Here is a 14,072-nt window from a genome sequence, read left to right as displayed (position 1 = left end):
TATAATTACCATCTTATTAATTATATTTTAAATCATATATGAAATGAACAAAAATAACCATAAAATAATTATATATTAATTGTAATCATTATATTATGATTACCATATTATAGTACTTGGTAGATCTAGATGATAGACAGCTAGATTTATTAATGGTATCTTAGAAGGAGCTATGTGCCCTATACAGGATGAGTGCAACCTGAAAGATTGTTATTCTTTAAGAATATGATGTACATGGATGAAGGTAATATGACAACGGTTTGGGAGAAAACATGCAATTCTGAGTTCCATTCAAGTTAATTGCTGACTCCATGCCCTTAGCCATTTAGTTCTTTCAGTATCTTTCAGTCCCTTGTCTCTTAAAAGGGACTGAGGATATCTAATTTTTTTATGTCTAAAGATTATACGACACAAACTGTGTTAATATCTACATCTGATAGGAACTGAATAAAATTTAGCCTTTACTTTTCAAAAATTGCATGGTGAGTATAAGTTATGGTTGGATGCTTAAGAAAACATTTTAAACATTTTAAAAAATGCTATGTTTGAAGATGTTTAAGATAACTTATTTGTTTTCCAATCTTTTGTCCAAAGTCAGTGTCTGCTTCTACCTTATTGAACATTCATTATTTTATTATTTATTTATTTATTTATTATTATTTATTTATTGAACAATTCATTATTTTACAAGGTTTTGATCAGTAATTTTCCATGCTTACCTAGCATTCTTTGAGATGCCCATGTATATTCATACCAAGTTCGCACCCGATTCTGTACATTCTTGGGAATAGAGTAAGTGTTCATGTACTTAATAGTCTGATCCATGCAGACACGGAAGTTGTTCTGATTGGCTGTAGCTGCCCCGATTACATCTCGCATCTAAAAACCACAAATATAGATTGCTCAACACCTACTAGACAGACAGGATGAGTTAACACACATCCAATTGAATTAAAAAATTTACATGATATCATTTTACTGCTCCAACAACTTGCTTTTTAGGTTCTTATATTGCTTACCAATTACAAGCATTTTCAAAAAATGTGGGGCAAAAGATGCCATTTTTATGACCTAATATGGGTAAGAAGATCCATTTCCTTCCAGGAGGATTTTCTGTGGATTCAGTCATGGCATGCATGATATTCATGTTAACAATATTCTTTGCAAACTTGTATATTGAAGCAAAGATGTCAGTTGATATTTCAAAAAAATGATAGAGACTGTGGTTATGTAAGGAATGTGCAAAAAAGGCAGAGCAGTTACATGGAGAATGGCCATCTTGGGGAGCCTGACTTTTAAAATATCTTTCATAGATTAACAAGTGTGACTGGCTATATAGACTCAATTCATCATGAAATTGCAACCCCTGTACTTCTCTTTGTGTTGTTTAGACAGATAAAATCAAATATCATACTGCTCCAGGCATAGTATTCAGCAGAAGCGGAAATGTGCTGAGATTACCGAAGCATCGTCGTCTACTGCTGTGACAATCCTTAAAGAACTGTCAGGTTTTAGTTCTTGGATGTTTATAACCCAGCCATAAAAATCCACTCTAGGTTAAAAGCTGATCTCTAAGGTTTCAGCACCAAAAAGATATATAACCCGACTCTTTTTATGTATAAAACTATACTCTTTCTCTCACATAGAATAAAGCAAGTGGCTGTAAATTTGCTTTGACTGTGCCTTTAGAATAGAAAAAAAAATCAAGGTCTCACTTGCAGACATTTAAGATGCTACTCATTCATTCATTCTAGTAGCTAAGCCTTTTCTGTTTATAACAATAATTCATATTTGTGAAGTCTATGCTACTCATTCATTCATTCATTCATTTTAGTAGCTAAGCTTTTTCTGTTTATAAAACTAATTCATATTTGTGGAGTCTATCTCAAATGACTCTTATTGGGAGGCCCTTTTAAGTTTCCACTTTTAAAATGAGTAGTCTTCTTATCCAAAGTATCTGCTGAGGATTTATGGAGATAGAATGAAAGAATCTTTTTTAGTCTATTTTTCTTTTTAGTGGCTAGTCTAAGTATTCTTCGTCAACCTCCATTCTTTTTTTGGGGGTGTGGGGGCGGAAGGGGAGGCACATCTAGTGATGCTCAGGGGTTACTCCTGGCTATGTGCTCAGATGTGGCTCTTGGCTTGGGGGACCATATGGGACGCTGGGGGTCGAACCCAAGGTCTGTCCTGGGTCAGCCACATGAAGGCTATCGCTCTGGCCCCAACAACCTCCATTCTTAAAAACCCCCTTTTCAAGCTGTTCTTCACAGATGAGGCAAATACCGAGACTCCTAAGGCTATAATAATTGATCTATTAGAGATTGGACTGGAAATTTTAATAGAGTTTTAAATAGAAACTAGCAACAATTAACAGCATTATCCATTCAGATCGAGGGTCCAGAGTTTGTGGTGACTTTCATATGAATTATTTATGCTTTACCTATCTTTCAGCAATGCTGGGTATTTGTGGTAAAGTTGGAAAAGACTTATAACATATTCTAGGTAAGGGGTATTTGTGAGAATGTGTAGGAGAAAAATGCCAACCTATATGAGTATAAATCAGATAATGTTGTCATTAAAATACATTGGTCAGGTCTTAGCTATTGTTCTTGGTATAGTCATGTAGAAGTTTTGAAAAAGTAGAGATTTTATTTTATTTTATTTATATATTTCTGGCTTTCTGAGTTTTATTTCTAACTGTTCTTCTCCGCATCTTTTCTATACCAGAAGTTTTAGGAAACAACCTATGCTACTTGCCTCAGACTTTTGTGCTAGTACTATATTTTTAGTGATTGGCTATTTCTTCTGCTACTTCAAATTCTATACAAAATATGTATATATGTATAAATATACATACAATGGAAGCACCATTACACTTTTATGAATAGCCTGAAGATTTTGTTAAAATGCAGATGCAGATATTTTTCTTGAGTAGCTCATGGGAAGGGCCTAGATTTAATAAATGTTACTGCCATTATTAATCTAAAGACATTTATACTTTGAATAGCAAGTGAATTCAACTAAAGCTAGACATGCTTTTTTTAGTTTTGTTAAAAATGTCCTTGGACATAGTAGATTTAGCTATCTCTTTTATTCTGTATGCCTCTTATTATATGAACTGTATGAATTACATATATGAATCAGGGATCTTTCTGAATCTCTTGAAGCTGGAAATTGCTTATTTGTAAAAAAGAGAAAAATTCTGAATGTGAGATGGCTCACTCACCTAGATTTTATGAAAAACTATAAAATAGTATTATTTTTGGTCTCAATATGAAATTTATTTGAATTTTATTTTTCTCTAAAACCATTCCCAATTTCAGTCATAATGCAATTTTACTAGCTCTTAGCTGCTTGATGCTGTTCTTCCTGTTTAAATATTATCTAAATAGAAACCCTCTCTCTGATCCCTTATCTGTCTATACTTTGATTTGCCATATTCTTTTATTTCTGCATCAGCTCTGGTTTTTGTTTTATTTTATCTTGATGATTGGCATCTAGGACTATCTCTCCCAGAGTTAGCTAATTTCTTGAGAAAGCAAACAAAGTCCTTGAGGTATGCACCTTTTATATGCAAACTAATAAATACAGAGGCCCTATTCAGCAACAGAGTTTTTATTAGGACCTCACTTTCCAAATGTCTACCCTAATTATTATGATTAGTTGACATACAACTAGACAAATCTTATATACCTCAGAACCTGCTGAAATTACTAAGAACTTTTTATCCTAAACTCACTTAACTCACTTCAGTAAGTCCTTCCCAAATATTTCCAAAGGTCGAATCATTTATTTGGATTTAGTTCTGTAATAAACTCTCTTTTCAAAGATTTTAATCTGATTTATTGGCCTTGCAATACATAAATAATAACCAAACCTTCATTTTAAAGCAATATGCCCCCCATATCATACTGTATTTTAACCAATCCTCCTTGCATCTTTTCTTTGGTTTAATATTTAAAGTCTTTAAAATATCTTCTTTGCATATACCTCTAAACTTTTTTATAAGCACCTTTATTTTCAGTACTTCATTCACTCAAAACATATTTTGTTACCATTTTCCACACTGTTCTGATGAAATAAACTATCTCTCTTTAACCATTAAACTCTCTAATATTTAATCATTTAACTATTTAACTTTCTAATATTACATGATTTTAAAAGATGTCTAAAATGTATTCCCCTCTATGAAATTTCCTAGAAAATTATTTTTCTTCAACTCTCCTTTGTTTCTCATGGCAGCAGAACTGCCATCCATGGTCACAAAATTTGAGTTTTGACTATTTGTGATCAGCTTCGAATCAAATGTTATGAACACGTAGTTTTATTAAATTTTGTGAAACCTGATGAGTGGAAACAGTCATTTATTTATTGGGAATAATGATTTTGTGATGTTGTTTAATTCTTTTACCAGAGCAAAAATCCCAACATAGATTTTGTTCTAATATATTCAATAACTTATCTCCTAAGAAAGTATAACTTCTTGAGATGCTGTGTCACAGATATTTTTATTTCTTGTGAACCCGAGACTTCTCAATGATATTTGGCTCTGTCCCTTGAGAATGCCAAGTACCTTGGAGTAGATTTATGTTTGTTTTGCTTTCTTACTAGCATTTGATCCTTTGAGAATAAGAACAAACAGATGCCATAATATATACTTAACCATATTTATCAATTAAATTTATTTGGAGGTATGGATAGTCTCTGGTTTAAATATCTGAAGTCAATTTTAATACAGTGACTTTATGACAACATATAAGATTTTTATAAATATGAAAGTCTTTTTTATGTTATGTTTTGTTTTTTTAACAACACCCGGCAGTGCTCAGGGGTTACTTCTGGCTCTGCCAGCAGGCTCAGGAACCATATGGGATGCTGGAGATCAAACCCACTTAGGCCAAGTGTAAAGCAAATAAATGCCTACCAACTGTGATATAAATGTAAAAAAAAAAAAATCTTTTTTTTTGTTTTTGGACCACAACTGGAGGTGCTCAGGGATTACTCCTGGCTCTGTGCTCAGAAATCACTCCTGGCTCGGGGGACCATATGGGTTGCCCGGGGGATGGAAACAAGGTCCGTACTAGATTGGCTGCATGCAAGGCAAACGCCCTACCATTGTGCTACCACTCTGGCCCAAATATGAAAAAATTTTAAAGGTTTTTAGGAAGTTCCAAACATAAAGTTTTCTTAGAAACTAAGATTTTCTTTCTGAGTTTTGACGATCATTGTAGTCTTCTGACAGATTATAGGGATTTAAACATAAAGGCAATGTTGATCCATTCATACTGTTTCCAATTCATTATAATAAATGAAAATTTATACGATATAAATTATTAGATACATTTTAATTTTTCTCCAACTCTTAAAAAGTTAACAAGTTAGCATATATTCTAGTTATTCCTGCTTTTAGATAATAGAGGCTGTTTATAAACATATAAAAACAGTTCTATTTAGCAAATGACAGAAAGGCAGCTATTCAGTAAGAGCCAGAAATTCTAGGACACTATAACAGAACCAAGAATGGACAAAAACCTCATCCATTAGGTTAAATATATTGTATGATTTTTTAAAAAATATATGACAGTATCTCAAAAATGAACAACATTCTATATATAGGAACCAAAAATTCTTAACTTACCCTGACCATTAAGCTGGAAAATACAAAAACTCCCAGAAAAAAATTCAATAATTGAAAAACAATTTCAAATAAAGTTTGTGGGTCTGAAAGACCTCCAATGGTAATCAAAGATCTCACTGCCCAATAATAACATCTTAAGTACCTGTAAAAGGAAGGAAGATAGTTTAACATTAAAATGTTAAATGTTACTGTTTTTGGGAATATAGATTTCTATGGAATTTTTGCACATTTCCTTCTTATCAAGATTTTGTTATTTGTGCCAGCAAATACCAGTTGGGTAAATATGAACTTTTTAATAAGCTTTGTAAAATGTCTAAATAAATAAACCCAAAGATATTGCTTACTATTGCTATACTTCTTTCTATAAAATTACAGAATTATTACAGAATTTAGTGGTATAAAACAACAACATTTTTTATATATTTTATTTAAACACCTTGATTACATACATGATTGTGTTTGGGTTTCAGTCATGTAAAGAACACCACCCATCACCAGTGCAACGTTCCCATCACCAATGTCCCAAATCTCCCTCTTCCCCACCCGACCCCCACCTGTACTCTAGACAGGCTTTCCATCTCCCTCATACATTCTCATTATTAGGACAGTTTAAAATGTAGTTATTTCTTTAACTAAACTCATCACTCTTTTGTGGTGAGCTTCCTGAGGTGAGCTGTAACTTTCAGCTCTTTTCTCTTTTGTGTCTGAAAATTATTATTGCAAGAATGTCTTTTATTTTTCTTAAAGCCCATAGATGAATGAGACCATTCTGCATTTTTCTCTCTCTCTCTGACTTATTTCACTCAGCATAATAGATTCCGTGTACATCATGTACTAGGAAAAATTTTCATGACTTCATCTCTCCTGACAGCTGCATAAATATTCCATTGTGTATATGTACCACAGTTTCTTTAGCCATTCATCTGTTGAAGGGCATCTTGGTTGTTTCCGGAGTTTGCTATGGTAAATAGTGGCTGCAATGAATATAGGTGTAAAAAAGAGATTTTTTGGACTCATCATTTTGTGGTCAGGAATCTGACAAGGTTGAACTGGGATGGTATGATTTGTGATCTGTGGTGAGTGACCCTCATTCAGGGGTCACTTTATTTGGAGCCAAAAGATTGAGAACTCGATTATAAAGAGTTACTGTCAATATTTAATTTCTGTTTTTTCCCCCCACATTTGTAGGCTTGGACTGGCATACCATGATTTTCTTCTCTCACATGTCTGAGTTAGGTTAGGATGTTAGAACAGTTGGGACTTTTGGTTACTTTTTTTCACTCACCTTTTCAGTAGCTTGTGTTTCCTCACAAAATGGTAGTTTAAGGTAGATAAACATGTATAATGGCATCTATTTAAACCCTTTTCCCTACTCCACCCCAACAGTAACACTTCAGGAAGCATCTATAAGGAAGGCATATCTTATCATATATGTATCAAGCAAATCACTAAAACAGTTCCAGGTTCAAGGGAGCAATATTTTGAAAGAAAGGATTTTCCTTCCTCCCCTTCTTCCTTCCCTGCCTTCTTCCTTCCCTGCCTCCTTCCTTCCCTGCCTCCTTCCTTCCTTCCTTCCCTCCCTCCTTCCTTCTTTCCCTTCCTTCCTTCCTTCCTTCCTTCCTTCCTTCCTTCCTTCCTTCCTTCCTTCCTTCCTTCCTTCCTTCCTTCCTTCCTTCCTTCCCTCCCTCCCTCCCTCCCTCCCTCCCTCCCTCCCTCCCTCCCTCCCTCCCTCCCTCCCAGAATCCTTCCTAAGTTTAGTATTTATTTCTTCTCTTATTGTGATACATAAACAAGGCATTAATAATATGTTGTGTCTTTCTTTGAAATTGAGTGAATATTTATTTGTGAAAATATTTACAAATTACATTTTTTATATCTTCTAATAGTAAGAAGTTGATGCCTATAAAGAAAAATTAAATTGCAGTTGAAGTCAATATTTAGCAAATTGGATCTAAGAAATAAATCATTCATTTTGAAATTCAATAGCTTTTGAAGGACATGCTTTATAAATTTAGTGAATATATGAGCAGAGAAAATGATTAACCCTTTGGTAACATTAAAAACCTCCGGTGTAATGAGAATAAAAATAATGTCACCCCTGAGACTCTTTTTAGTAGACTTCTTGGGACTTTTTAATAGTATATGAACTTGATGTCAAAGAGAATCACCTTGAAGAAGTATAAAATTAATTTTTGATTAGCATTTTAAATTCCCAACTTTAATGTATAATTTCTTATTACCCTGATTTATTTTCATCACAGGGTCCTGTACCTGTAGGTATCTTATAATTTAGGGAAGTTATTGAAATCTGTGCTACCTACATACGTTATATTCTTTCTTACAAGGTCAATTGCATTGTAAGTTTTAAAATTATTGTTCTTTCAAGTCATTGTGTAATAGGAACAACACAATAAGTTCTCTCATTTTCTATTTATAAAATGTTTAAAAAATGCTAATCATAAGTGAAATAATTCTGATTTCTAAATCTAAAGGGCTTAGCATTGAACTAGTATTATTTATTAATTTTAATTTTGAAATTAGTCCACTATGATAATTGGAAGTTTGTATACTTGGATGCATTAATGTTTATTTTGGATTCTTTCCTCAGTCATGTCTTATACACAGACATAGGCAACAAAGGTAAGATTTGTAATTTAATTAGATGGCACCTCATTGATTTCTAGATTAGCTTAATTAGTCAAGTGTGTCAACCTCTACTATTTACACCCTAAGCATATAGATCTTTTCAAGGAGATTCTGTCTGGGCTGAGTTAATGCATAAATTATCGAACATACAGTATGTATAAATACAACCTATTAATTCAAGAAAACAGTAAGTAGACTTTGACACAATAATCAAACAAATAAAATAATATAAAATAAAAAAACAATTTCAGAATATAAAAAACAACAACAAAAACACATGAGAACAGTTTGAAAATATAAATGATCTCTCTGTGAAACAAAAGTGACAGAAATCACTTCTGCATTTGTTATGAAACAATTTGAAACAATAATTGAATGAATGTTATAGTAAACAATTAGTTTATTCTTCATGTATGCTACATGAATATTTTAATCTACTCTGTCCTCTACACATCTCCTTCATTTTCCTACCATTGAATCATTTTATAGTTTGGGCATGTGTAAAACTAGTGTATAAATGTCATATATTTTTCCTCCTAATAAATACTTTACATGTAATTTCAAAATAAATATGTTAAAGTTTAATTATTTATTGTGTTTTGGGGCCACACTATGTGTGCTGGAGGCTACATTCAACTCTTTGTTTGAGGGTCAGTCTTGGTAGTTATTGAGAGACAGACAGTGCAATACAAAGCTTGAGCTTAGTTCATTGAACTATCCCTCTGACACCTGGAATTCAATATTTTATATTTAATTTAAGCATCCATAAAAAAACACAAATATTGAGGGTCTGTTGGTAAATTATGTCAAATGCATGCACCTGTGTAACCCAAATATGTATCAAGTATAAAAACATATTTTATCACTTCAGAAAAATTTGTTAATTCCCTTCCCTAATCTTTGTCCCAGAGTTAAATCACTGTTCTAACATTTTGTTTTTATTTTTTGGTATCATCTGGCAGTATTCAAGGCTTAATTCAGACTCTGTGCTCAGGAATCACTCCTGGTAGGGTTGGGGACCACAGGGGTTTCTGGGGATCAAACCCAGGCTGATTATGTGCAAGGCCAATGCTCTACTGAATGTACTGTTATTCAAGACCTTGGTCTAACTTTTCTATCATAAATGAAATTTGCCCCAGAATAGAACATAAACCTTTGTGTAACACATCTGTAATTCATCACAATATTTTTTATAAATTAAATTTACTTTATTTTACATTTGTTATCAGGTAACTGGGAGCAAAATTATTAAAAATCAAAAAGGAAAAGAAGAATAAAGAAAAATTATATCAAGGAAATTTATGAAAATTATGATATCTTGCAATGAGGTCATTAAGTCATTGTCAGAAGATTTAGTAGGCTCTTGTTGATCATTTTGTTACTTCATTTGTTTCTGAACATGAGGTGGCTTCAGATACATATTGACTTCTAAATTACTGTGTTCTTATGGTGATGACAGTATTCAACAAAAATGGAGATCCAGGAATTCCAAGCACTGTTGTTGATACTGTGGCTTTTGTGGGGCATGTTTTCAGCTATCAGGTCTTCTGGAAGTTAGCGCCCAGGATACAAGAGCCCCCCACAGAGTGGGAGAAACTATTCACCCAATACCCATCAGACAAGGGGCTAATTTCCAAAATATACAAGGCACTGACAGAAATTTACAAGAAAAAACATCTAATCCCATCAAAAAATGGGAGAAGAAATGGACAGACACTTTGACAAAGAAGGAAATACAAATGGCCAAAAGACACATGAAAAAAATGCTCCACATCATTAATCATCAGGGAGATGCAAATCAAAACAACGATGAGGTACCACCTCACACCTCAGAGATTGGCACACATCACAAAGAATGAGAACAAGCAATGTTGGCGGGGATGTGGAGAGAAAGGAACTCTTATCCAATGCTGGTGGGAATGCCATCTAGTTCAACCTTTATGGAAAGCAATATGGAGGATTCCCTCCAAAAACTGGAAATCAAGTTCCCATACGACCAGCTATTATCACTCCTAGGAATATACCCTAGGAACACAAAAATACAATACAAATTATTCCTTTCCTTACACCTTTACTCATTGCAGCACTATTTACCATAGCAAGACTCTGGAAACAGCCAAGATACCCTTCAACAGATGATAGGCTAAAGAAAACTGTGGAACAAATACACAAATGGAATATTATGCAGCTGTCAGGAGAGATGAAGTCATGAAATTTTCCTATACATGGATGCACATGGAATCTATTATGCTGAGTGAAATAAGTCAGAGAGAGAGAGAGAGAGAAAAAGACACAGAATGGTCTCACTCATCTATTGGTTTTAAGATTAGTATCACTGCAGAAAGCCATAGAGGAGTGAGTGGCAAAGCAGGGCCATTGGTGAAGATTGTGGGTGATGGGTACAGCAGGCATTCACCATAATGTTTTTGAGATTTATTCATGTTATTTGTTTAAGTAGTTTCCTTCTTTGTGCAGGGCATTGCAATGTGTAACTATACTTCAAATTGTATAACAGTTTATGTAGCTATTCTATAAATATCTACATCTTGAATATCTTAAGATTTTAAATACAAATAATTCACATTATTAAGACATATACTTTTATGGAAGTAAGTTTTCAGCTCTTTCTGATACCTATTTAGGTTTAGAATTGTTGTTATATAAAGGGCTTTTATGTTTAATTATAAAAGAAACTTTCTTTCTCCAAAGAGATCATACCATTTTATATTCCAATACTTTTTTCAACACTTGACATTGTAAAATCCTTTTAATTTTAAATTTTATGGTGGGAATATAGCAAGGGTTTGTAAATTTTAGATGCATGCATAATTTATAGAAAGACATTGGGCGCCGCGTGGTGGCGCTAGAGGTAAGGTGCCTGCCTTGCCTCGCGTAGCCTAGGACGGACGCACGGTTCGATACCCTGGCGTCCCATATGGTCCCCAAGTCAGGCGCAATTTCTGAGCTCATAGCCAGGAGTAACCCCTGTACATCACCGAGTGAGGCCCAAAAACCAAAAAAAAAAAAATTATAGAAAGACACTCTTATCACCCAATTTATTTTACTTCTGTTTCTGTAAATTTATTATTGAGATAAATGAATGGGAGGGAGAATAGTACCATTAGAAGTTAGGATTCAGGTAGACAGTTATGCTTGAATCTATAACGTTATAAAAATTAATATTTGTAAAATGATATGAATGATTATACAAAACTAGACTTAAATGGAATAAGAACACAGAAACCACCCATATCTGGAGCTAATCTATAATTCTTTTAAGACTCTTCTTATTATGCATGTTGGCTTCCTTTTGTTTTACTTTTGGATGCTTGAATTTTTACGCTTTTTATGGTTTTGGGAGGGGGTTGGGTTTTTGGGTCACACTCGGCAGTGCTCACTGGTTCTGCACTCAGAAATTGCTCCTGGTGGGCACGAGGGACCATATGGGATGCTGGGATTCGAACCACTATCTGCTCGAATCAGCTGCATGCAAGGCAAATGGCCCTACCACTCGTGCTATCTCGCCAGTCCCCAGTTTTGATTGATTCTTAAGTGTATTTCAATGTCTAGGGAAAATTATTCTTCCTGAAAAAATATCGTTTTATATGCCTATTGCTCATCATCTTCATGTGTAAGATGAAGCGTAACTAAACCTATATTTCTCCAATACTAAGATATAGTAATTTTTATTCCTTCACAACCTCATCTAAAATGATAGTCTTTTATGTTTTCTTAATTTTTTCTTTGAGAATCTATGCAGCAGGGATCAGACTAGAGAGTTGCTAAGTGGTTTGTGTACATAAGGACATTTAATTTTATGCTACAAAATTACCTTAACTTATGTTTATTTCTTTTGAGCTAACTTTCTTATTTTTTGGTAAAATTAACAGTTAAATAAAATGTCACTTACTTGACCAAAAAAAAATCTTATACTAAATGTATAGATACATTTTCTGGTCAAGATTAATAGTAATAAACTTTGACTCCTAATTTAAATGTTCACATTTATTCATATTATGCCCCACAATTTGCTTCCTAATTATACCAGGTCAAAGTTTACAAATGCACGGTTTTTCAAAGCAGCCTTAAATTAATAGGTCATCAGAAACCCTCACAAAGGTTTAGTAAAAAATGCTTAAGGTTTTTTTAGGTCAAAGAATATGTGAAAACTATTAGATGTCAGGTGATAGTTAAAAAACTGTGAGGAAATATAAGCATATTAATAACTGTCATGGTCCAATTTTCTTAAAATATTTAAAAGTACCTTTTTATATTTAATCATTTTTATTTAAAGCCGTGTAATTTACAGTTATTTATAGTTGAGTTTTAGATTCCGTTGTTTTAGTACCAACCCACTACCAGTATCAATTTTTCTTCCATCAATGATTCCCAGAATCCACTTTCATTCCACCAGCCCACCTAATCCTGCCAGTCTTAATAGGCTTGTTTTTAAGTTTGGTTGTTTTAAACTTTGGGTCTCATGATTTTATTCTTGGTGCTTTTATGTCTTGGATATTTTATTCTGTCCTTTCTTTTTTTTTAAATTAAATTTTATTTTATTGAAACCATTGTGACTTACAAAGTCCTTCATAGTTGGATTTCACACACAATGAATCAGGGCTAAGCTGACCACCATTGTCAACCATTGCCCACCATATTCCAAGAGTGTATTCCAACCTCAGCTTGCCAGCATTACAGGCTCATTTAATGTTTAGATTGTTGGAGTTTAGGTCTCTTGATACCATTGTTGTCGATTTTGCTCGGAAAGGCAACAGAAATGAAGAACAGGAGAATGCTTCTTTAGTAAGAAGCTTCACTGAGTGGAGAAGGGGGATGGGGCAGGAAAGGAAACTTCAATGACAATAATAGAGAAAAGTGTTCACTCTGGTTAAGGACTGGGTGCAGAGAGGAGGTAAAGTGACATGCATTATGCCCAATTGGTATGATATTGTAAATCACATTTTCTAACAAGAAAATAAAAAAAATTAAAGAAAGAAGATAAATATTCCAGTCATAAAGACAGTCTGTGGGGTGGGAGGGAACCTGGTTACATTGATGGAGGGAAGTAGACAGTGGTGAAGGAATTATTAACTGGAACATCATTTGCCTGAAACTTAATCATGAATGACTTAGAACTTGGTAATATAAATACAACTTTGTGATTCAATTAAAATAAATATTTTTGCAGTTTTTTTTCTTTTCTCATGTATCTTGCTCTGGTATGCACTGTGCAGGTACCAAAACCAGGAATCACTTTTAATAAGAAATCCACAAAGTATAAGAAAGGCAAGGATTGTCTGCCTATCCAGGGAATATGGCATTCTGGAGGTCAAACTAAGCCAATTTTTGGAAAAAGTCTAAAACTCCAGAAAAGATTGTATTGTTGCTTGAGTATGTGAAGCTCAACTGCAGATCTAAATGAATGCTAAATGAATTAAATTAAGAAAATTTAATGACCGCTGAGGTATTTTGGACAGAGTAGATTAAAAGAAAAAGGAACAAATGATACAGTTCTAAGTTTTATATTTTATTATGAAGACAGACATCTTGGGTTGTGTTAAATTGCAAGAACAGTTGCTGTTTGGGGAGGCAAATAAATAATGTCATGAATAAGTTTCTTCAAGGGGAAATTTAATTAAAAAATTTAGAATAAATTGGTTGAGAGCAATAGCATAGTGGTAGGGCAGTTGCCTTGCATGAGGCCTACTTGGGTTCGACCCTTGGCATCCTATATGGTCCCCTGGGCTGCCAAGAATGATTTCTGTGTGCAGAGCCAGGAATAACCCCT

The 14,072-nt window shown here is 33.7% G+C and overlaps 1 protein-coding gene across 1 annotated transcript in view; it reads right to left on the bottom strand.

Annotated features, from left to right (window-relative positions):
* CNGB3 (cyclic nucleotide gated channel subunit beta 3) overlaps nt 1-14,072 on the bottom strand; it is a 152,201-nt gene that overhangs the window by 57,540 nt on the left and 80,589 nt on the right. The window contains exons 12-13 of the mRNA XM_049782420.1: nt 5,639-5,780; nt 720-879 (exon numbers count right to left, since the gene is read on the bottom strand). Of these exons, the coding sequence (XP_049638377.1) occupies nt 720-879; nt 5,639-5,780 (302 nt within the window). The remainder of the gene's footprint in view (nt 1-719; nt 880-5,638; nt 5,781-14,072) is intronic.

The sequence above is a fragment of the Suncus etruscus genome, chromosome 10 (assembly GCF_024139225.1).
Source record: "Suncus etruscus isolate mSunEtr1 chromosome 10, mSunEtr1.pri.cur, whole genome shotgun sequence".
Taxonomy (NCBI): domain Eukaryota; kingdom Metazoa; phylum Chordata; class Mammalia; order Eulipotyphla; family Soricidae; genus Suncus; species Suncus etruscus.
The sequence above is the reverse complement of the archived record's forward strand: the minus strand, read 5'-3'. Positions and strand labels throughout refer to the sequence as shown.